The sequence below is a fragment of the Poecilia formosa genome, unplaced genomic scaffold (assembly GCF_000485575.1).
Source record: "Poecilia formosa unplaced genomic scaffold, Poecilia_formosa-5.1.2 Scaffold262, whole genome shotgun sequence".
Classification (NCBI taxonomy): domain Eukaryota; kingdom Metazoa; phylum Chordata; class Actinopteri; order Cyprinodontiformes; family Poeciliidae; genus Poecilia; species Poecilia formosa.
In genome coordinates, this window is record NW_006800201.1 from 137,853 (window position 1) to 160,518 (window position 22,666).

General features: G+C 40.8%; 1 protein-coding gene across 2 annotated transcripts in view; it reads left to right on the forward strand.

Moving 5' to 3' along the window:
- usp34 (ubiquitin specific peptidase 34) overlaps positions 1-22,666 on the forward strand; it is a 76,207-nt gene that overhangs the window by 38,062 nt on the left and 15,479 nt on the right. Inside the window, exons 15-48 of one of the 2 annotated variants that reach the window (XM_007570485.2) lie at positions 739-953; positions 1,041-1,156; positions 1,455-1,582; positions 1,799-1,888; positions 2,146-2,241; positions 2,816-2,898; positions 5,276-5,430; positions 6,253-6,366; positions 7,465-7,564; positions 8,320-8,482; positions 8,593-8,719; positions 9,580-9,730; positions 10,471-10,571; positions 10,661-10,876; positions 10,957-11,082; positions 11,167-11,289; positions 12,247-12,330; positions 12,422-12,508; positions 13,105-13,305; positions 13,381-13,463; positions 14,451-14,491; positions 14,615-14,739; positions 15,646-15,798; positions 16,858-16,962; positions 17,104-17,159; positions 17,781-18,085; positions 18,821-18,984; positions 19,720-19,785; positions 19,949-20,095; positions 20,241-20,297; positions 21,290-21,367; positions 21,451-21,545; positions 21,626-21,798; positions 22,010-22,160. In XM_007570485.2, the coding sequence (XP_007570547.1) occupies positions 739-953; positions 1,041-1,156; positions 1,455-1,582; positions 1,799-1,888; positions 2,146-2,241; positions 2,816-2,898; positions 5,276-5,430; positions 6,253-6,366; positions 7,465-7,564; positions 8,320-8,482; positions 8,593-8,719; positions 9,580-9,730; positions 10,471-10,571; positions 10,661-10,876; positions 10,957-11,082; positions 11,167-11,289; positions 12,247-12,330; positions 12,422-12,508; positions 13,105-13,305; positions 13,381-13,463; positions 14,451-14,491; positions 14,615-14,739; positions 15,646-15,798; positions 16,858-16,962; positions 17,104-17,159; positions 17,781-18,085; positions 18,821-18,984; positions 19,720-19,785; positions 19,949-20,095; positions 20,241-20,297; positions 21,290-21,367; positions 21,451-21,545; positions 21,626-21,798; positions 22,010-22,160 (4,275 nt within the window). Of the gene's footprint in view, positions 1-738; positions 954-1,040; positions 1,157-1,454; positions 1,583-1,798; positions 1,889-2,145; positions 2,242-2,815; positions 2,899-5,275; positions 5,431-6,252; positions 6,367-7,464; positions 7,565-8,319; positions 8,483-8,592; positions 8,720-9,579; positions 9,731-10,470; positions 10,572-10,660; positions 10,877-10,956; positions 11,083-11,166; positions 11,290-12,246; positions 12,331-12,421; positions 12,509-13,104; positions 13,306-13,380; positions 13,464-14,450; positions 14,492-14,614; positions 14,740-15,645; positions 15,799-16,857; positions 16,963-17,064; positions 17,160-17,780; positions 18,086-18,820; positions 18,985-19,719; positions 19,786-19,948; positions 20,096-20,240; positions 20,298-21,289; positions 21,368-21,450; positions 21,546-21,625; positions 21,799-22,009; positions 22,161-22,666 lie in introns of both variants that reach the window. The other variant, XM_007570484.2, reaches the window with a different exon arrangement.

Below are 22,666 nucleotides of genomic sequence, written 5' to 3' on the forward strand. Positions count from 1 at the left end.
ACTGCTCTTGGAAAAAAGGCTAATTTGTAATACGTTTCTCTGCAACACCAGCCACATAAAAAAGTCAGATTTGTATCACTAAGCTATTTTATTTATTTATTGACATTTATTGATACTTTAATTGAACAAGCAGTGGAGAAAATCCCAACAGTACAGACAGTTTCAGGGGTTTTAAACATTAACTGAATGTTTTTTAGTGACGCCAATAATAAATCAAATTTCTTCATCACTATAAATGATGAACAATATAAATGCTAATTTCTGGATTGTTTAAATGAAATGAGTATTATTCCTTATGGCTCAAAAACTTATTGATCTGTGTAATTTAAATAAAAGTTGTCTTATATTTATGATTTAAAGCACTTTGAGCTGCCGCTTTGCTGAATTGTGGTATAAAAATAAAATTTAATTGATTTTCATGTGTTAGATAAATTAGTGCTTTGCTTCTCGACCAGTCAGGTGATGGGATGTTATATTTTAGGTTTCCTTGCCCCTGTTTTAGTATGTACAATATTATCACATTTAATATTAATAACAGAAATATCTATAGTGAATTGAAACTGTCTTCTTTTGGTCATTTTTGTTTTTGTGCTGGAAAAGTTTGAAAAATTACTTTGGAAATTCTTAGGTTTTGCTGCTGCCCATTATAACTGAGTTATTTTAAGATTCCCTCTTTCTTGTAATTTCCCTTTGGGATCAATAAAGCATGATTGATTGATTGATTGATTCTTCCTCCAGTCCCATGGTGGAGGACATGCTGAGTGCTGATGACGTCAGCTGCAGCAGCTCCCAGGTCAGCGCCAAGTCAGAGAAAAACATGGCCGACTTTGACGGCGAGGAGTCGGGCTGCGAGGAGGAGCTGGTCCAGATCAACTCCCATGCTGAGCTCAGCTCCCACCTGCAGCAGCACCTCCCCAACCTGGCCTCCATCTACCATGAGCACCTGGTGCAAGGTGAGGGAGGCCTGCTGAACGAAACGGCTTATCCGGCTGCAAACCCGCCGGATTTAAAGGTTCGGTTCCCTCTGTGTGATCCTGCAGGTCCATCTGTTCATAAACACCAGTACTCCAGCCACGCCATGACCGACATCAACCTCGATAATGTCTGTAAGAAGGGGAATACGCTGCTCTGGGACTTGGTGCAAGACGAAGACGCGGTACGTATTTTCACTTTTCTCAGAAACGGAGCAGGATTGACATTCTGAGATTGGAAAAAAACGTTACCATGAATTTGTTCTGGTAGGGCTTTAGCTGGTTTTTAATCTTAAAGATCCAGATCAAGAGATATTTGATCCAATAAGATTTTACTGATTGAAACTGGGATTAGTCCCCTGAACAGAATTACAAGATCATGCTGCTTAAATGCCACATCTGGGTCGTTGAGAGGAAACAGCCTGCAGCTTGTTGGTTTTGAGGAATTGTTGGGTTGTTCTGATTTTCTTCACATCTGTTCAGATTCATCTCTCTGAGGGTCTGATTAACGAAGCGGAGAAGCTGCTGTGTTCTCTGGTCTGCTGGTTCACCGACAGACAGATCCGAATGCGCTTCATCGAGGGTTGCCTTGACAACTTGGCCCATCATCGGTAAGCACGACTCAAACTCACGTGTAATGCAATGCTTCTTTTTTCCCCCCAATAAACATAATGAAACTTGTGCTTTTAAATTAGACATCAGTAATTTAGCTGTTTCTGTCTTTAGCACTTGGGTAAAACAAAACGCATTCCCCTGAACTCTTCCAAAGTTTATTCACTGCTTGTCCCCGGTGGGTTATTTAACTCCATCTTCTTCATTCCTCTCAGGTCCGTCGTGGTTTCCTTGCGCTTACTTCCTAAACTTTTTGGCACTTTCCAGCAGTTTGGCTCCAGTTACGACACCCACTGGATTACTATGTAAGCAGCAGAGCCTTTATTCAGGCGCCATGGCAACACAGCAGCACAACAATAAGCTTTTTTTTTTCTTAGCACATGTTGTTTGGTTTAACCAACTTCTGTTTGCTTTTTTCATCAAAGTCCAGCAAAGATTAAATAAAATATGCAGCTACTTTACTGTTTTGCAAATCGACTCATCTTTTGAGAAGATTAGAGACGTAAACATCTTCAGTCTTCCTGCCTGCAGCCTGGGCTGATCTGGTTGTTGTTTCTGTTAGGTGGGCTGAGAAGGAGCTGCACATGATGAAGCTGTTCTTCGACAACCTGCAACACTACATCCAAGAAGTCCGAGAACACCGACACAAGTTTGCTCTGTGAGTCTGCCGGGGGTGATTCCCCCAAACCCGACCGGCTTTGAACAGCAAAAAACAGCTCTTTGTTTTCAGGAGTTCCTCTTAACTTTTACTCAAACTTTAGAGGGTTTTACATTTAGGTAAGAAAAACTGGTTTTATCCAGAACAGCCCAGAATCAGCTTTGATTTCATACATATTTGAAGTTAATTTACCATTTATTATTTTTGTTTTTATTTATTATCATTATTTTGGTCCTCCTCTTTACACCTAGCATTGTCACATTATGGGTTTTCTTAATTCCTAAAATGCTCTGTGAGTAACTTCTATCTTACCAAAGTAATATTCTAAGAATGTGACGACGACGTCACTTTTCGTCTCTGGGGATTCTTTGAGAATATGGATCCAGATCTTTTTCCAGCTCATGAACACAAAACAGGATGAAGCTTTTAAAAAGAAACCATGTTTTTATGCTCATCTGCAGCCCCTTAAAGCTGCAAAACTCTGTAGTTATGCTAGCCTCAGATGTTGAAGTTTATTTAATTCAGTTTCCTGATGGTAACACAAATTGCTCCTCTTCTTCTTGTGCTGTTGCAGGTACAGCCACAGTGCAGAGGTGCAGGTCCGCCTGCAGTTCCTCACCTGCGTCTTCTCAACGCTGGGATCACCAGACCACTTCAGTAAGGCTTTTGTTTTTGTTTTGATTAGACTCGGCATTCATTTTCCTGCAGTAAAAGTTTGGTTTTTTTTAGCTGTAGGCTCAGAATGGGAACATTGTAAAATGAAGGGCTTGTAGGATTTTTGGTTTTGTTGTTTTGAAAGCAATAATCATGTTAGATGCATCATAAGTCTGTTTTTAGTTTCTCATCAGAATCCAGTAAGATAGGAAAAGTATTGAAATTAATTTAATTTTTTTTTCACTTAAAACAAAAAGTTTCTAACTATGATCCCGTCTCAATGGTATTTTATATGATTAGACCATTAAGAAGATGTGCATAACTGTGAATTGGAAGTTAAAAATGCATTATTTTTAAATTTTTTTCTCTACAAATAAAAGTATGGAACACATTTCTATTCACCGCTCTCAGTCAAGTTCTTATAGAAACATCTTTACTGCATTATGAGTCTCTTGGAAAATGCCGCTGACAGCATGTAGGTTTATCTGTTCAGAAAAGATGAACCTCAGACGAACAGGATGAAGATCATGTGTAAATTGCATTTTTGAATCCTTGCCACAGATTCTCAGCTAGATTTCAGTCCAGACTTTGACACCGAAATATGTCTTGATCTAAACCACTGATTGGGAGCTCTAGCTCTACGTTTAGAGTCGTCTTCCTGATGGGAAGCGAATTTCTCCCCAAGTTCCTAATCTTTGTCCTGGATGTTACATTTTGGTCGTGTTTGCCCAAATTATCGTCCTCCACGTTTGCCGTTTCCACTAGATGACTTGTGGCAAACCCCAAACAGGAGCCTTCCTTCCCACAATGCATTTCACACTACTTTGTGTTGATGCAGAACACAAAATCCACAAAATAAACGTTATAAGTTTGTGGTTTTGAAGTCGGAAAATGCGATAAACTTGAATGAATGCTTTTGCAGGATCTTGTGAGGCCTGGTCTTTGAACATAACTGAGATGTTTTAGCATTTAATTGTTAATTGAAATGTGCCAAGTAAGCATTTTGATAGGAAAATATGTCAAATGGTTTCTCCAGCATTTTATGTTGTCATTAGTGGGTCTCAAGGAAAAGCTGATTTTATTGTAGCTTCACAATAGGATCCTGAATGTGCATCTGGTTTTCCTGAATCTTTGGGCAAACAATGGCACAACACTTATGCTGCTCCGCTGAGAACAATGCTCCCCGCTTGTCTGGGTGCGTATGTGTGGGAGAGAGGCTGATTTAGCATTTAGGATTTAAAAGAAACATTGTTTTCCTTTTCTGCTGTGCAGTCTGCAGAAACCTCGACTTGGACATGAATATTTTATATAAACAAACCGCTGGCTGCTGGTTTCCACTGACTGCAGCACAAAACTACTTTCAGAAAGACAGATGTTGGTTTAGGGAGTCTTTTCAGTCTCTTCTGGCATTTAAATCTTAAAATTAATTTGTGTCTATATTGTATATTATCACACTCTGATCCAGTTTTCTTTTGGTGCGTTCACACCGAACGCATTTTGAGCATCTAAAAACGTGTCTGACGATTCAAGTTTGATGCGTCTGCACTTTGAAGTCAGACTCCTTGGCATACGTGTTCCTCAAACTCTTCCACCATCTTCTGAATATTTTATCTAGTCCAGGGGTCACCAACTCCAGTCCTCGAGGGCTACCATCCTGTAACTTTTAGATGCGTCTCTGCTCAAACACACCTGGATCAAATAAACTGCTCGTTTCCAGCCTATTGCAGAGAGGAATGAATGCTGGTGAGGGAATTCAGACATTTTGGAGCAGAGGTGAATCTAAAAGTTGCAGGATGGTAGCCCTGGAGGACTGGAGTTGGTGACTCCTGATCTAAATAAATACGTTCATTTTTTCTGGATGGATTTGGAAAGCTCAAATGCAGGGAAACATTTTCAAATAAGTTATAACTTACTCGACATTTCACTGATCCTCTTCCAAGCAAGATCCTTTCTATTCTGTCTGTGTAGTCGAAACTCTTGTAGATTATTATACGAGAGGAAGCAGCGACAATTAGTTTATCCTCCCTAGTTTTTTATTTTTCTGAGAATATATTGGAAAATGCACCACTACGTGCTGGTTGACGCTCCACATTGAGCCGTTAAAGTTCAGATTTTCAACTCCAGCGCTGGACGTGCTTGAAACGCTCAAAACACTAAACGCTCCAAATCGCGTAGCGCTTGATGCGTGAAATGTTCCACCACTCCACACAGACTCTGAATGAAAACCAGATGCGCTGAAGTGTTACTAAGGATTTCCCTCAACTGTTTTATTGTTGACCAAACAGAAATCGCTCCATGGTCTTCCCAGCATGCAGAACTGTTTGAATTGCCTTCATGTAACAGTGAAAAAGATGAAGGTTTTTGTGTCCGTCTCTTTCAGGACTGAGTCTGGAACAGGTGGACATCCTGTGGCACTGTCTGGTAGAAGACGCTGAATGCTACGATGATGCGCTGCACTGGTTCCTCAATCAGGTTCGCAGCAAGGACCAGCACGCCATGGGCATGGAGACGTACAAGCACCTTTTTCTGGAGAAGGTGCGCATGTCGCATCGAGGCTGAAGAGCAAACAAAATGTCTGATATTTTCTGTTAAACTGGGGAGGTTTAGTTGTTGATGGCTTTGGTGTGTTTTGTGTAACGGCTTGAACAATTAATCGTGACGAATCGATTACTGAAATAATTGTCAACTGGTTTACTAATTAAGTATACAAACTCAAAAACGGCAATTTGCTGAATGAACAAAACACTTAATTGCAGTAATTGAGCCCAAACTATACAGAATGTTTTTATACTTTTGGCATTTTAAGATAAAAAAATCTATTGCTATTTGAGGCTTAGCTAAAACTTGTGAACAAGCTGCTAAATGTGTGAATAGCGGAGAAACAATTCACCGTTTCCGGAAAAACATTTATCTGCCGTCATCATTGGCCAAGCTAACTAGCCTTAGCATTCACAATAGGGTTGTGTGCGCCCTGCAGGGTTTGAGCAGGGCGCACACGGGCATGATTGACAGCGCTACGGCCCTCCTCCTGGCTCTGATTGGTTGTTTCTAGTTAGCACTGGGAAAAGACAGAGGAAGTTGTATTTTCCCCCCGCGTCATACTGTCACGAGTTTCAACAGATGTGTGGAAAAATGTTTGGGTTTTTAAAATAAAAGTTGCGCGCTGCCTCTTTAAGCCCTTATTGAAACATTGCAGGTTTTGGATAAGAGCTGGAATAAAATGAATTGGTGACAGCAGATACTTCCAGCCCTAAATGTTCTCAGCTGGATGGATTTTATGGCGCGCTGGAGCGGAAAGCCGTCCCGCTCCGTGGGGACGGCAGCTGTTTGTTAATCTGCGCTGATGTTTGTCTCCAGATGCCTCAGCTGAAACCAGAAACCATCAGCATGACCGGCCTCAACCTCTTCCAGCACCTCTGCAACCTGGCTCGCCTCGCCACCAGCACCCTGGACAACGCCTCCAGCTGCGAGGTGAACCTGTTCATTTGTGTATCTAAGGGTCTGACATAGTAGGGACTGGGGTCCACACCAAACATTACAATTGAAATCCTTTACAAAAATGACATAATCCTTCAGACATAATGACAATTAAATTACACACAAAATTCAAATCAACTGCTTCGATGACTTAGGAAAACACCCAACAAAATACCACACAAACCTTTTCAACCGTACCAGAATTAAATTAAAAACAAAGATAAAGCACTCTCAGCTGTATTTGGAGTTGAGATTACTCCAAACCCATTTATGCAGCTTTTTGGGGTTCCTCCTGAGGGGTTGGGTTTACCTGCTGGAGGTGGAAAGGTGATTGCTCTGCTCACCTGGTTCGTCCTAAATGTAAGGATGCTGCTCCACCCACAGAGTGAAGCTGGATAAAAGACGCACTGCATAACTTAAAACTAGAGAAAATCAAGTATGTGATGAGAGGCTCTGAAAATGGATTTCATAAAACCTGGAAATACTTTGACTTTTTTCCATGAACCACCAACAACCATTAACATTTTTTCCATGTTCCCATAAATCTTGAAATTGGTGTTTTTATGATCTTAATTGAATTTTTTTTGTTGCATATCTTCTAGGTGACAGTTTTTACAGGGCTTTGTTGGGTGTGTTTTTTTCTTCTCTTCTTCTTTGTTGTAATTGTGTATTTTTTTGTTTTTACTAAAAACAAAGACAAATACAACAAACGATATCAAACTTTGAATATAAATTTAAACATTTCCATCAAGTTGATACTAAATCTCTCTCCATTATAAAGGTTTTTACGATATTTTTTTAAATTTACATGATCAGCCATCAATGTAATTTCAGAAGGCAACATATTCCAAAAGGGCATTTCTCTGTACACAGCGTTGGTTCAGTGTAAAAGCAATAACGGAAATTCGTCTAGTATTAAAAGCATGTCTACATTACGTTGGCAACAAGTGTGAGAAAACGGTTTATGCGAAGCCCAGATTTTATTAAAGGAGAAAAGAAGACGGTGTTGTTCTTTCAAAGCCCCTCCTCTCTGACCCTGAACGCACCGCTGCGTCCCTGATGGAGCCAATCGCCTGCTGTGTTTGTTTCCAGCTGTGTGGGATGGACCAGCTGTGGGGAATCGCTCTGAGAGCTCAGTCTGCTGACATCTCCCGCGCCGCCATCCAGTACATCAACTCCTACTACATCAACGGTCAGTCAGTTTTAACAGAGATCTGGTACAAGCTCACCTGAAATGCAGATGTCTGTGAGTCGGCTGTGTTCATTCGCAGGCCTCTCAACCATAAAGATTAAATGAATTGGGACAAAATGACAACTCTTAAATTAAATCCTACTTACAGAAATGTTAGATGCAGCAACAAATTATCATCTTTTCCAACCTCTCTGGCAGCTTTTTATTATTTTTATTGTATGTCATTTATTGTAATGAATTTCCCACAATAAGCTCCAGGTAATGATGTTTAAACCCCCTGAAATGGTTTGATCTACCATTTTCTCCACCTTTTGTTTAATGAAAGGATCAATAAATGTCAATAAATTTTAAAATACAGCTGCATTGTGCAATTTAGTGATACAAATCACACTATTTTCTGTGACTGGTGTCCTAAAGAAGCACATTACAAATGGAAATGCTTTTTTATTTTTTAAAGTGCATTATTTTTGTTTGCTGAGTTTAGACAAAAATATTCAGTTTTCTTCAATCAAGCCCAAAATAATAAGAAAACTGGATGCATTTTATTTAACAAACACTTAAAAAAAATCATTATTTGAACTTTTGACTGCAATCCCATTCCTACAAAAAAAAAAAATCAACATTTTGGGTGATTTTAGTTTTTTAAAATGTTTTTTGTTAACCCATTATTTTGGTACACATGGTGCAAAGTTTGGACATCTTTAACCGATCCCTCTAATTGGGTTTTGAAAATTTTAAATTTTATGTGTTTGCAGCTGGTAAGACGGGCCTGGAGAAGGAGCAGGAGTTCATCAGGAAGTGCATGGAGAGCCTCCTGATGGCCTCAGCCAACATGGAGAAGGACGGTCACTCCAGCCTGACCAGCATCGAGCGGGGGCTGCTCATGCTCAAAACGCACCTAGAGGCCTTCCGACGCAGGTACACACACGCATACACACACACACACACACACACACACACACACACACACACACACAGAAAGCTGGCTTTATTTATGATGATGTTATTGTGTGTCCTGTCTGCGGCAGGTTTGCGTATCACCTTCGGCAGTGGCAGATCGAGGGGACTGGAATCAGCAGCCATCTGAAAGCTCTGAGTGACAAACAGTCTCTGCCTCTCAGGATCGTCTGTCAGCCTGCTGGCCTTCCTGACAAGGTGAGTTTCTGCACAGCCAGTCGGCTCCTAGAAACGTTCTTGGCATTCTGTCACATTCAGATGAATTTAAATTACTGGAATAGACCTGCACAAAGTGATATGTTGGAGTAAAGTGGATAGAAATAATGCTGATGTTCTGGTTAAGAAGTCAGAATTTTAACTTAAACATTAGCTGTGTTTCCATTGATTATTGCTCAAATTGGAATTATGAAAATATTTTTGCTCAATAGAAGCATGCCAATTTAAAAAAAACTCACATTTTTCTGTAGAAAGGTGATTTTTTTTTTTTTTATGGGATGTATCAGAATTTGTGTATTTCACAATGGAAACACTTTTATCACATCATAATCCACAACCAGATGTTGCTACTGCTGGAAAATATGAAGAAGACGACAGGAAGTGGTGGGAAGAGGATGTTTTTTAATGACTTGTCAAGTGAACAAACTTATTCATGTGATTTCTTTAATTACTTTTCCTCTTTAATGCAATTGTGACATTATGTATTTCCCCCCAACATTAGTGGAATATTGACAAAGTCTTGTGCACATTTATAATAAAAATGCAGGTATTGTTTCTCACAAACATAATTTTAAGCTTTATTTTCCATAAGCAAACACTTTTGATTTGTTGATTGATTTAAGACTCACTGTTACACATATAAGCATATTTCCACCACAGCTTATAACTGTTTATGTGAGAAGCAGCCATATTGAAAAGCATAGTTCACAGTTTAAGTCATAACTGGGTGTAGTTGGAGCTGCTCTCAGTTTCCCAGTGGGAAATCTGACTTCAGACGGTGTTCACCATCTTCTCTTACATTAGATGGCCGAGACTCAGCTGTTTTTGTTGTTGTTTTACAGATGACCATTGAGATGTATCCCAGTGATCAGGTTGCTGACCTGCGGGCTGAGGTGACCCACTGGTACGAGAACCTGCAGAAGGAGCAGATGAACCAGCAGGCGCAGCTGCAGGAGTTCGGTCAGAGCAGCCGGCAGCAGGGCGACTTCCCAGGTCGACTAACCTTTTACTGTGCTTATTCAACTCTTGAGGAGGAAGAACGAGATTCACATTTTGCACATTTTTATACTTTCATTTAGATCGCTGCTGCATCTAAAAACAGCCCACACAGTTTAATATATTTTGGTGTCTATAAAATGAACGGTTTCAAAAACCTCCCACTTGTTGAGTCGCAATCAACAGGCACTGCAGTGTTACCTAGCAACCCAAGCCGAGCCCTGCCCTGTTACCTAGCAACCCAAGCCGAGCCCTGCCCTGTTACCTAGCAACCCGTTTGGTCAGCTGGTTTTACCGCTGTATTCGCTGTACAATGGCTGTTGGAAAAGACAAGTTTTGTTTTGTTGTTGACAACACTTTGCAGGAGGTTCCACTTGTGCTTTTCAAAGATGTACAGTTGTGTAATTGTGGATCTATTTGCAGCCATTTGGACGGGCAAGTGTAAACAAATTCAATCCAAATCAACAATACTTTGTTTCCAAAGGGAAATTAAATAACGTTGACACAAACTGTGAGATGGGGTCGTGGCCAACAGCTGCTTATTTGGATTTAAAGTGACAAGACGCATTAAAAGGCTCATCCTGGAAGGAACTTTAAAATCTCATTACACTTTACAAAAAATGTAATGCTCATGTTCCGATTGGCCCATGTATCTACTCTAACCTGTTCAAGGTGGCTGTTAGGCTGCTGCCAGTGTCCCAGCAGCGTGTGTTTTACTCCTGTTGTGTGCCCTGCAGGTGGTTTGATGGGACCAGTTCGAATGATCTCCTCCGGCCACGAACTCACTACAGATTACGACGAAAAGACTCTGCATGAGCTGGGATTTAAAGACATGCAGGTGACTCGTCACAACGGTTTACAGAAAAAACGCTCCCGATTCCAGGTGACCCGTTGCTACGTCATGCGTGTGTGTGTGTCCGTCCGCAGATGGTGTTTGTCTCTCTGGGAGCGCCACGGAGGGAGAGGAAGGGGGAGGGCGTCCAGCTGCCGGCCTCCTGTCTGCCTCCGCCGCAGAAGGAGCACATCCCCATGCTGCTGCTCCTCCAGGAGCCACACCTCACCACCCTGTTCGACCTGCTGGAGATGCTGGCCTGTTTCAAACCTCCCAGTCCAAACGCAGAGAAGCTGCAGGAGAGCCCAGAGGTGCTGCAGCTGTCCTTCCCCTCTCCGTTTATTACATTTAGTGCTTTTCTAGCCTGTAAACCTGTGTGTGTTTAATCCAGAGCGCACGCTGCGAGGAGCTCCACCTCCACGCAGAGAATCTGTCCCGTCGGGTTTGGGAGCTGCTCATGCTCCTCCCTACGTGTCCCAAGATGCTGCAGGCCTTCCAGAACATCTCAGACGAGGCGGTTAGTCACAACAATGAACAGATCGTTCCCGTGAGTCAGTTCCAGACAAAACACTAAAACTCACTCTTTCTGAATGTTCTGCAGAGCGGGGAGGGCCTTTGTTGGAAGGAGCTGTTGAGGATTAAAAGTCCCCACAAGCTGCTGTACGCGCTGGAGATCATCGAGGCGCTGGGAAAACCCAACAGACGCATCCACAGAGAGTCGACTGTAAGAGAAGCACAACCCACATTTCAAACCTGGTCTCTGGTGTGTTTTTCTTCCTACGCTGCAAGTATTTTGGGTCAAGTTTCTAAAGTAAATATCTAATTACACTTGAAATAAGATAAAACTGACTGAGAGTAATATTTCAGCAAGATATCAGAGGTTGTTTTAAGTCAATAATTCCTTAAAATTGGGAAATAATTACGTGCACATCGGCAGATTATTTGCTTTATGAGGGAAATAATCTTTCAATGGAACAAGTACTTTTTAAATACTATTAAAGATTTACTTACTTACTTAAAACAAGCTCAAAAGGTTACTTGTAGGTTAGTTTAGTCTTATTTCAAGTGTATTAAGATATTTGCACCAGAAATTTGACTAAATATACTTCATAAGATTTAGTATTTTTGCAGTACAAGCGGTAAATCAATTGAGGTTAGCACAAACCCAGGTAGACCAGAGCTGATTTACAGAATAAAGTCAATTATTTAGTTTGATTTCTATCCATAAATACAAGTTTACTGCTCAAATAAATGACCGTACACTAATTTTGGGGGGAAAACAAATTAAGTAACTTTCTGTTTTATTCACAGGTAATGTTAGAAACCCAATTATAATTATATGAAGCTTAAATAATATAATAAGTTCAGTTTTCTAAATGAGCCTGTTGCTCAGATACTTGAGACAATATCTTCATTTCCACAAACTATTAACATTCAAGCCGTGAAGTCAGGTCCACTTTTTCAGTTGTTTTGGTGAATTTCTGATCTGTGGGTTTTAAAGTTTGATTTACTGATGTTTTCTGTCCTTTCTCAAGCTCACACCTGTAAGCTTATTGGTGGTTTGGATGTACAAATTCCTCATCAAATATTTAAGAATGGCCTTTAAAACACAAACGTCAGACTCTGAATCGAAGTGCGTATTGGGAGTGAGTGTTTTTAACTCCAGTCTGTGTGTTTTCAGGGCAGCTACAGCGATCTGTACCCAGACTCTGACGACTCCAGTGAAGATCAGATAGAAAACAGCAAGAACACCTGGAGCTGCAAGGTACAGGAAACAGCTGACAGTAAAATCAGAACAACATGTTGAATATTTAATGGCATACCTGATGATTTATGCTCCTCACGCCGTACTCCAGTTTGTTTCATCTGGAGGTCTCCAGCTGCTCCTGGAGATCTTCAACTCTGGCATCCTGGAGCCCAAAGATCAGGAGTCCTGGACTGTGGTGAGAAATCCTGTTTTAGCTTCAACCACATGTGAAACAGGAGTTTGTTGACAAGTCTCATTCTGATTCTTTATTGAAATGTTTCTCTCAGTATTACATCTTCTCTATTATATCCCACATAATATGCTGAGCTAATGCTAACTAGCTTTAATATGACTTGTTGATAATCCAGCTTGCAACAGATGGTAATTCAGTTAAAGTTAACCAGGTGCAAAATTCACAGAAAAAACTTTTCTCCTTCTTTTCTTTGCTTTGTACGTCCTAATTTTTAATGGCAATTGTTTCGGCTGCTTTCTGCAGAACTCTGCTTTGCAGCAGTCACATGACATGTCTAAGAGCAGGTGCAGCTAACACAGGTCCTACTTTCTGATAAAAATCTGTTTAAAAAAAGAAAGAGATTTGGATTGTATGGAAAAACCCAGATTCATCTGAGTTTTATAAACTCTACAAACAGAAATAAGACTAGCAGCCTTAAAAAGAAATCTGGAGCGATGGGCTCAGAGATTCTTTAAAAACTTTTGTCATTTATTCATGATTGTGAGGATACATGACCATGTTTTCTCTGACTGTGTGTTTTCCACTCGTTTTGCCTGCAGTGGCAGCTGGACTGCCTCGCCTGCCTCCTGAAGCTGATCTGCCAGTTCGCAGTCGACCCCGCAGACCTGGACCTGGCCTACCACGACGTCTTTTCCTGGTCCGGCCTTGCCGAGAGCCAACGCAAACGGGCGTGGCCTGGAAAATCCCGCAAATCCACGGTGGAGCACGGAAAAAGCCTGCACATCCCGCGCCTTACAGAGGTCGGTGCTCCGGTCGGCTGATGGTTGATGAGGAGACTTTCTGAACCGCTCACCTGATCATTCCTCTCCTCTCAGGTCTTCCTCAGTCTCGTTCAGGGCACCAACCTGATTCAGCGGCTCATCAATGTGGCCTACACCTACGACAACCTCGCACACAGGTGAGCAGCGGCTCAAGAAATTGTTCACTCATTTTTAAGGGGCAGTGTTATGTAAAAATTAAATTTTTTTTAGCTTTACATCATGTTGTACTGTTATTCACTCATCAAAAATATACCTGGAGGATTGCCTTAATTCTTTCATGTGGATTTGAGAAGTCCTTTAATCGCCATGGCAACCATTCAGCTGTGGAAAACACCTGGATGGACCTAACTCCTCCTCTGAGCTGCAGTTTCCAAGCGTCTGCCTTACAGATCAGCCCTCGCATTCGACTTCTCCACTCAGCTCCTTCAGACTAGCCAGCAGCAATTAGCAAACAGCTGGTAGAACTGCTGAGCTCATTATAGGAGCTACTGTCGGTGCCACACTGATAAAAACATTGTTAAAGGGTTAATAGAGTTTCAGAAAGATAAGGAGCTTTTAAAGAGACAGAGGGCCAATTTAAAGCCATTAAATTAAGAAGTCAAATTTCTATTAGGTTATATTTGATATACAGCACTGGGTGGGAACAAATGAGAGATCTCTTAAAATGATCAGTCTCTCTGATTTTACTCTTTATAGGTTCATGTTTGAGTAAAATTAACTTTGTTCTTTTATTCTATGAACTGCTGACGACATGTCTCTGAAGTTACAAGCAGTAATTTAGTTTTTATTTGCAGAAAATGAGAAATGGTCAAAATAACGAAAAAGGATGCAGCGCTTTCAAACCTCAAATAATGCAAAGAAAACAAGTTCATATTTATTTAAAAGCAACAACATCAATGTTTAAACTCAGGAAGAGTTCAGAAATCAGTATTTGGTGGGACAACCAGGAGGTTTTCAACGCGGTTCGGTGCAGTTTGCTTAGTTTTTCCAGAGCTTTATATAGCATTTTTATAACAACTGAAGGGAACATGGTTACTTGATTGTCCTATAAAATACATAATGCCGCCCCTTTAAGTTTTCTAACGAGATGAATAATAAATTACATTTTTCTGTTTTTGCTTCAGAGTCCTAAAGGCTCAGTCTGACCACAGGTCGCGGCATGAAGGTAAGAGTTGATGCCTCTTGGCTCCAAACAACAAATATATAAACCTTTAGAAGTCCTGATGAGTAGGAGTGGAAACAAATCAGATGTTTTTTCATCCTGACGCTGTGGTTTTTGTTGCTGCAGTGACTCACTACTCGATGTGGCTGCTGGTGAGCTGGGCTCACTGCTCGTCCACTGTGAAGTCCAGTCTGGCCGACAGCGACCACCTCCACGATTGGCTCAAGAAGCTCACGCTGCTGGTTCCTGAGGTGAGCCGCTTGTTACGGTTAAATAAGAACTGAATCTTTTGTCTTTGAGAGTTTGATTAAATCTCATAACAACAAGGATAAAGTCTCTAAGCGGTTTTCCTCAGAGCAGAACATCCTGCTCTAAGACGACCTTCACATGCCGACAGTTACGCCACTTTATTGATGTCTAGCAGACACTCTCTGCTGCTTTACCTGGTGATTAACTTAGCAACAACACATTTTTACAAGCCGACTTTGCGGTACCGTAACTCTGCGTTATTTTTGCGCTATCTGAAAAATTCCAACGTTTCCTGAAAAGGGAGACGTTGCTCTTTCCGGCCAATATCGGGTTGTTAGGGTAATTTCACACCTGCCGTTGCAAGAAGCATGTTTTTCTTCATTTTAATCTGATGAAACACTCTTAATAGACTGTAAATTGTAAATAACTGCTAGACATTGAAAGTTCCAGTTGTTATGGAGAAATGGGCGAAATTATTTACTCACAGGACATTTAAAGAACTTCATGCAATTAAAATAAGCAAAAATATCCAGACAGAGATTTGAAACTTATTTTTTATTAAAGCTGCAGTGTGCAACTTTAATAACTTTTTTTTTACGTATTTGTTGAAACTGTCATTATGAGTTGAGCTAAAACAACCAATCACAGCCAGGAGGTGGGTCTTAGCGCTGTCAATCATGGCTATATATGCGCCGCTCAACCCTCCTTCATTACACGATTCCAACACCTTCAATCCAGCCCAATTTCTCCTGGATTATTATTTTTAAAGCATGTTTTGTTTTAGTGACAGAGTGTTTATGGACATATTTATAGTTTTTGTTTGTTGTAGCAGAGCACAGTGAAGCAACAAGATAAAGTGTGCTTTAAATTTAAAGTTGATTTATTGCTTTTCTTTTGTTGTGATTTAGCCGGCCGTGAGGCACGAGGCGTGTAACGGCCTCTACAAGCTCTCCCTGTCCGGTTTGGAGGGTGGAGAGTCCATCAACCGATCCTTTCTGCTTCTTGCCGCCTCCACGCTGCTCAAATTCCTGCCTGATGCTCAGGCTCTCAAACCACTACGGGTGAGTTTACTGCACACAAACACCTGCAGATGTTGGTCCAGAAAAGGAGCTGGCAAGCTACACTCTGTGTCAGTGGTCCTCTGGGACGATGATTTGACTCAATTTGAGCTTTGCTACACAAAATCCAGTTGGTTTCTTCGAGACATTGTCCCCTTGATGGGGTAAGAAAAACTGGGACACAACTTTATGAGCAAAGATGGAGAAGCTTGGTGGTAAAAACTAAAATTCACCAATAGGAGAAAAGCCCGTCACAATAAGCAGAAAATCAATTAATCCATGATGAACACAAACAGGCTTGATCATTTCCATTTGCATGTTTGTTTTTCTAGTTTCTTTCTCTCTTTCTACCAAAGACTGAAAGACAAAAGTCTTCACTCTGGTGCTTTGGTATCAAGCAGCTCCGTTTTTTGAAATGACAGAGACTTGAGGATCCATTTTATTTGTTTTGGTTTTTTCTTTATTTGTTTTAGTTTTTTAAAATGGCTTCCAGTTCCAATGTTAAGTGTTAAAAATTCAAGTGTATTGATCTTTGAGAATGTGTTCTGCATTATCATCCTTATATTTCTTGAAAATGGTCTCAAAACAACAATATTATCGCAATAACGTCTGGGAGAATTTATTGTCCATCATAATTGGTTATTGTGATGCATCTAATCCGAGATCTGTCTTGCCAGGTTTAGGAATTATATTCAAATTGTGTTAAATATTTCTTTCCAGCCTTCATGTTGTGAGCTGTCCTTTTTTATTCACATTGGAAGCAGAGGAGTCAACAGCCATGTTTCCATTGACCTAAAAACTGCAGAAATTGGAATTACAAAAATGTATTTGCTCAACAGAGATGGACCAATTAAAAAAATAAATAAATTTGTGCTATATTGAGGTGTTTATAAGCTTCATCAAAATAAATGTATTTCACAAAACTAGTGGAAACAAATCTCCATTACATAACTATTCCTAATTTAATGGAAGCAACATAATTGCAATTTTGTTTTTTTATATTAGCGGGTTACCAACAAGGTTTGTATTTTTGTGAGCTTTACTCACAGTTTGTATCTGCAGGTGGAGGATTACGAGGAGGAGCCTCTGCTGCGGACCGGCTGTAAGGAATACTTCTGGCTTCTCTGCAAACTCATCGATAACATCCACGTGAAAGATGCCAGCCAGGTGGGAGCGTCAGAGCACCGTCCTCGCGTTCATGCACAGTTTGTTTCATCTTCCTGGTGTTGCTTTGAGCTGCTGCTAGTATTGGTCTGTTTGAACTCACAGAAGGTCTCTCCCTCTCTGTCGCTGACCGGCACGATGCAGACCACGCTGCTGGACCTCGACGCTCTCGCCCGGCACCTCGCCGACTGCATCAGGAGGTGGGACAGCTGCAGATGGGTGACTCAAACACTTTATTTGAAGGGGTGTGCATAAGACCGACATGATGCTGTCATGAACATGAAGGGGTCTTCATGAATGTTTATGATCCTTAGCATGAAGCGTCATTCGGTTAATAATGACGTCACTGCAAAACACAAAATCTTAGAGTATTTTTGGTCTAGTTTCTACTACAAATAAGCTTTAAAGAAGACAAAACTATCTTACAAGTAACTTTTTAGTAAGACTTGGATGACATTATGACATTATTTGAGAATGACAAATAATGACATTGTCACTATTTGATATTATAATGATTATATTATTTCAAATAATTAGCATTATTCAGATAAATTAGCATTATTCTGTAAGTAATGACGTTTTTATGCAAAGTTGCATTAAAACTTGCATTAAAAAAGTCAACTTTACATTAAAAGTGTCTTTATTTACCAAACAACACTTCATGAAAACAGTCAAACATTCATGAAGAATCCTTCATTTTATTACAGAGTCATGTCACCCCTTCAAATAAAGTGTCCCTGATATTTCTCGGCTCATACTGAGTGATGTGTTGACTTTTGCGAAGCCAACTGATTGGGTTTGGTTTTCCTTTTCACACCCAGCCGGGAGATCCTGGACCAGCAGGACGGGAACATCGAGGACGACGGGTTGACGGGCCTCCTGCGTCTCGCCACCAGCGTCCTCAAGCACAAGCCGCCGTTCAAGTTCTCCCGCGAGGGACAGGAGTTTCTGCGGGACGTCTACAACCTCCTCTTCCTCCTGCCCAGCCTGGCCGACCGGGCTCAGCCCAAGTGCAAGTCCCACTCCGCCCGCGCGGCCGCCTACGACCTGCTGGTGGAGATGGTGAAGGGCTCGGTGGAGAACTACCGGCTGCTGCACAACTGGGTCATGTCGCAGCACATGCAGTGTAAGAACAGCTGCTTCCTCTCTCTGCCCCAACACTGAGACGATTTCTATCCGCTAAAGTCGTTTTGGTCCTTTAGGCTCTGCTTCCACATGGATTTAGCATCTAGGGACGTTAGAAACGATAGTTTTTGAAAAAGGTTCCAGAGCAGATACATTTCAGAACGCCGGTTTGACGTTTCCATGTGGCCATGCCAGCTGCGTGTGTTTTTTTTTTAAACGATGAGGTTGTAGCTCCGTTTGGCTCGCTGTCGTGCGCCTCGCCGCAGGGTTGCCAGGTCTGACAGTTTCCAGCCTAAACAAAGTAAAACCAGCACAACTCCAATAAAACAGCCCAAATCTCAACTCGATAAAACTTACATTAATACCACCTGATCTTATTTTAACTTATTTTACTTTTTATCTTCTACCTCATATGTTCTTTTCTTATATTTTATCTTTTTATTTTGTTATCTTTTATCTTACCTCTTATATCTTTCCTATCAAGCTGCCATGCCGGTTTGTTGTGTCTCTGTTCATGTGACGACGTCACGGTTTGCACAGTAAAACCAGATATTCTGCGTTGCCCAACTGGAACACAGTGGAACCTCAAATTTTTGTCTTTTCTGTAGAAACATGAAACACTGGTTTAAAACCAGCGGGCTCCGATCGGCATCCGTGGAAAAGGCCCATCATTGTCTGAATTGTGTCCTTGCAGAGTAAAAAAAGTTCCACGCAGTGATTTGTTGTTTCCTTCCAGCTTCTCACGCCCCGTATAAGTGGGACTACTGGCCCCACGACGACGTCCGGGCCGAGTGCCGCTTCGTTGGGCTGACGAACCTCGGAGCAACCTGCTACATGGCGTCCACCATCCAGCAGCTGTACATGATCCCTGAGGCCCGACAAGCCGTCTTCACTGCACAGGTCAGGAGCTGCAGCTGCTCAGGAACATTTAAACGGGTCCCTGCGGTGCCTTGAACTTTAGCAAAGTGATCTCAAGGAAAGTGCTTGATTTCCATACAAAGTGTTTGATATTCAAACATTAATTACAGTTGAAACCTGATATTTTCCACCACCCAATAAAGACCCATTTTTTTTCTCTGAAGTTAAATCAGACTAAACTTTTCTTATTTCAGGTTGGTTAGAATTACCATCATTATTTCTATTGCTAAATGTGATTTTTACAGATTTCTTTGTATTTTGGTGGAACGTAATTTACCCCAACAAGATTTCTTTTGACTGTTTCGGTGTGTTGAATATTTATTATTCCTAACGTCTCAATGACTTCAGGAATAAATGTGGGCTTATATTTTATATGTAAAAAATGATTGAAAAAGGGATATTTTCTAAGTGTTTTGTTCTCGAACCAGTTGGTTGTATATGGTGTGTGTGAGAAAGGGACATTTCAAAACATAACATTTTGTTATGATTTAGCATAAGTTATCCCTGCGGCAGAATGTTAAAGTATTATGACATTATTAATATCTGCAATAAATGCCACAAATGAATTTAAACTCTCTTTATTTATTTTATATTGCTTTTATGTCCAAAGTGTGATGCTGGAAAAGTGCTTGGAATTTTTTTTATTGTGGAAAGTTTTCAAACCCTGATTTAAATTCATTACATAGTTTAAAGTATTTATTGTTTGTGTGTGTGCAGTACTCTGAGGAGATCAAACACAAGACGACGCTGCTGGAGCTGCAAAAGATGTTCACCTATCTCATGGTAAGCTTTCCATGTTCGACTTCATCACATTTTCTAAACATCACAACCACAAACCTGAATTTATTTTATTATTTTAAATGATAACCAGCACAAACTTGCATTTAATTGCGTCACAGAGGTGCAGTTAACCTCCATGATGTTGTTCATCTGTCTGTGTGTTCAGGAGAGCGAGAGGAAGGCGTACAACCCTCGACCTTTCTGCAAAACGTATACGATGGACAAACAGCCTCTGAACACCGGCGAGCAGAAAGACATGACCGAGTTCTTCACCGACCTCATCACCAAGATCGAGGAAATGTCCCAGGAGCTGGTGAGCACTCAAATATGAGTACAGTCTTTCTAAAGAATGGTTCTGAGGCGTGAAATGAAGGAAATGTGGAATATTTAAGACAAAATTAGACAAAGACACCATGACTCCATTTTAAATTAATCCCATTAATTATGTTGCTCTACAGAAAAACACGGTAAAGACTCTGTTTGGAGGCGTCATCACCAACAACGTTGTTTCTCTGGTGAGTAGACAACTTTAAGCATTTTGTTTTTACTTGTTTTGAATAAACTCTTTTATAGGAGAATATGCGTCGGTGATTTGAAGCTGTGCTTCAATGTCGTGTTTCCATATTAACTGTTAGTGGTGAAGTTACTTTTGCAGAGAAAACAGAGAAAATGTTAAAAATATTGGAATATTTTTGTTTAACTCCCCTTCGTCTTTTGCATCTGGAAACATTGCAACATGCCTCATTATTTCCCAGCTAATAAACACCTTTGTTTGGGAGTTATTGAGTAGAAGCCAATTAATACTCTGCAGAATAGAGACATTAGTTTTCTCTCCAGGATCAGTCTGTTCTTACACCTCTGGTTTGGGAATTTGTGCAGCATTAAAACACAATAATGCTTTTTTTCCACTGAGCGTTTTGGGCCAGTGCGGTTCTGTCCGCTATTCTGACCATTTCCACTGCAAAAACGGCACAAATAACGGCCGATACTGCATCTCTTTCTTTAAATTGCTTTTCATTTCGCTCTTCTGGGCGAGGATTGAGCTACTTTAAGATGCAATACAAATATTAGAGGTTGAATAACGGCTGATATGATCCAGAAAAGATGTTGATTTGACTTAAAGCATTTCTTTTTTAAACACAGACATAAATGTATTGAATTACAAATTAATTTTCTAACTCTGCGCCAGTACAGCAGTTGAATACCGGGTTGACAATAAACAGCAACAAACCTTTCAATTGGTTCAGAAAGTGGAACTAGGAATTCTAGATATATTATAAAATAAGTAATAAAAGCATAAAAAACATAGAATTAGACTAAACAGATCTGCCCTTCTGGATCCGACACAATAATAATCTAATGTTTTTCCCAATATATGGGCCGATACAGATATTAATATCAAATCTGCACATTTCTGCAATCAAAGCTTCAGAGGTCAACTTTTAAAGCTTCAGCCTCATTTGAAGACGTGACAGTTGGCTGTAAATGATTTTAGTTTTTCTTGCAGGATTGTGACCACGTCAGTCAGACTGCAGAGGAGTTTTACACAGTCAGATGTCAAGTGGCGGACATGAAGAACATCTACGTAAGCTTCGGATCCTGCGTAGGGTTTCTCACTTCCAAGAACTGCCATCACATTCTAGTTCCCGGCTCTCGTTTCTTAATTAGGAGTCTCTGGACGAGGTGACCATCAAGGACACGCTGGAAGGCGACAACATGTACACCTGCTCGCAGTGCGGCAAGAAGGTCCGCGCAGAGAAAAGGTGAGAGAATCCAGGCACTTCCTACAATAAGAGATGAGTGGCGACTGTCGTCTCACCGCTGGCCATCTTGGGTCCCTCAGAGCTTGCTTCAAGAAGCTGCCGCGCATCCTGAGCTTCAACACCATGAGGTACACATTCAACATGGTGACCATGATGAAGGAGAAGGTGAACACACACTTCTCCTTCCCGCTGCGCCTCGACATGACTCCCTACACGGAGGACTTCCTGATGGGCAAAGGAGAGCGCAAAGAGGGTTCGTACCAAAATGCTCAGCATGTTTCTGGTTTTAACCCTTTCCTGCATGAATCATGACTTTTCCTGTTTTCAAATGTCCATGTAGAAAAACAACTTGTGTTTTAGACTTTGAAATGTAGCTGCGATGTAACGTCTTACCGTTTGCTGACGTTAAAAAATTAAACTAGTTCCTGACTTTGTGTCGTCTTCTGCTCCGATTTGTGCCTCAGGTTTTCGGGAAGAGGGGGAGCAGAGCGTTACGGAGAGCTACGAGTACGACCTCATCGGTGTCACCGTGCACACGGGCACCGCGGACGGCGGCCATTACTACAGCTTCATCAGAGACATCGTCAACCCCCACGCCTACAAGAACAACAAGTGGTGAGGGTCGACATGCGCTTTGGCGTAACGCTCTGCAGCTTTTAGAGACGCACTGATCCAATGTTAATAGCTGTATCGGTACCGATATTTGAAAATTCTAGATTGGGGATCGGTAATCCAAAAGGGCAGATCTATTCAGCCTAATTGTATGCTTTCACTGTAAAAACACAAAATCTTACCAAGTAATTTTGGTCTATTTTCCAGTGTAAATATCTCAGTACACTTGAAATAAGACAAAACTAACTTAAAAGTAACTTTTCCACAAGAAATAGAGGCTTGTTTTATGTAAATAATTCCTTTATTGATTTAAAAAGGTAGTTGTCCTATTGGCAGGTTATTTGACTTTTAACATGAAATAATCTGCCAATGGAACAAGTATCTTTTTCATCAATATTAAGGAATTATTGACTTAAAACAAGTTCCTGTTTCTTGCTGAAAAGTTATTTGTAAGTTAGTTTTGTTATTCCAAGCGTACAAATATATTTGCACTTGAAATTAGACCAAAA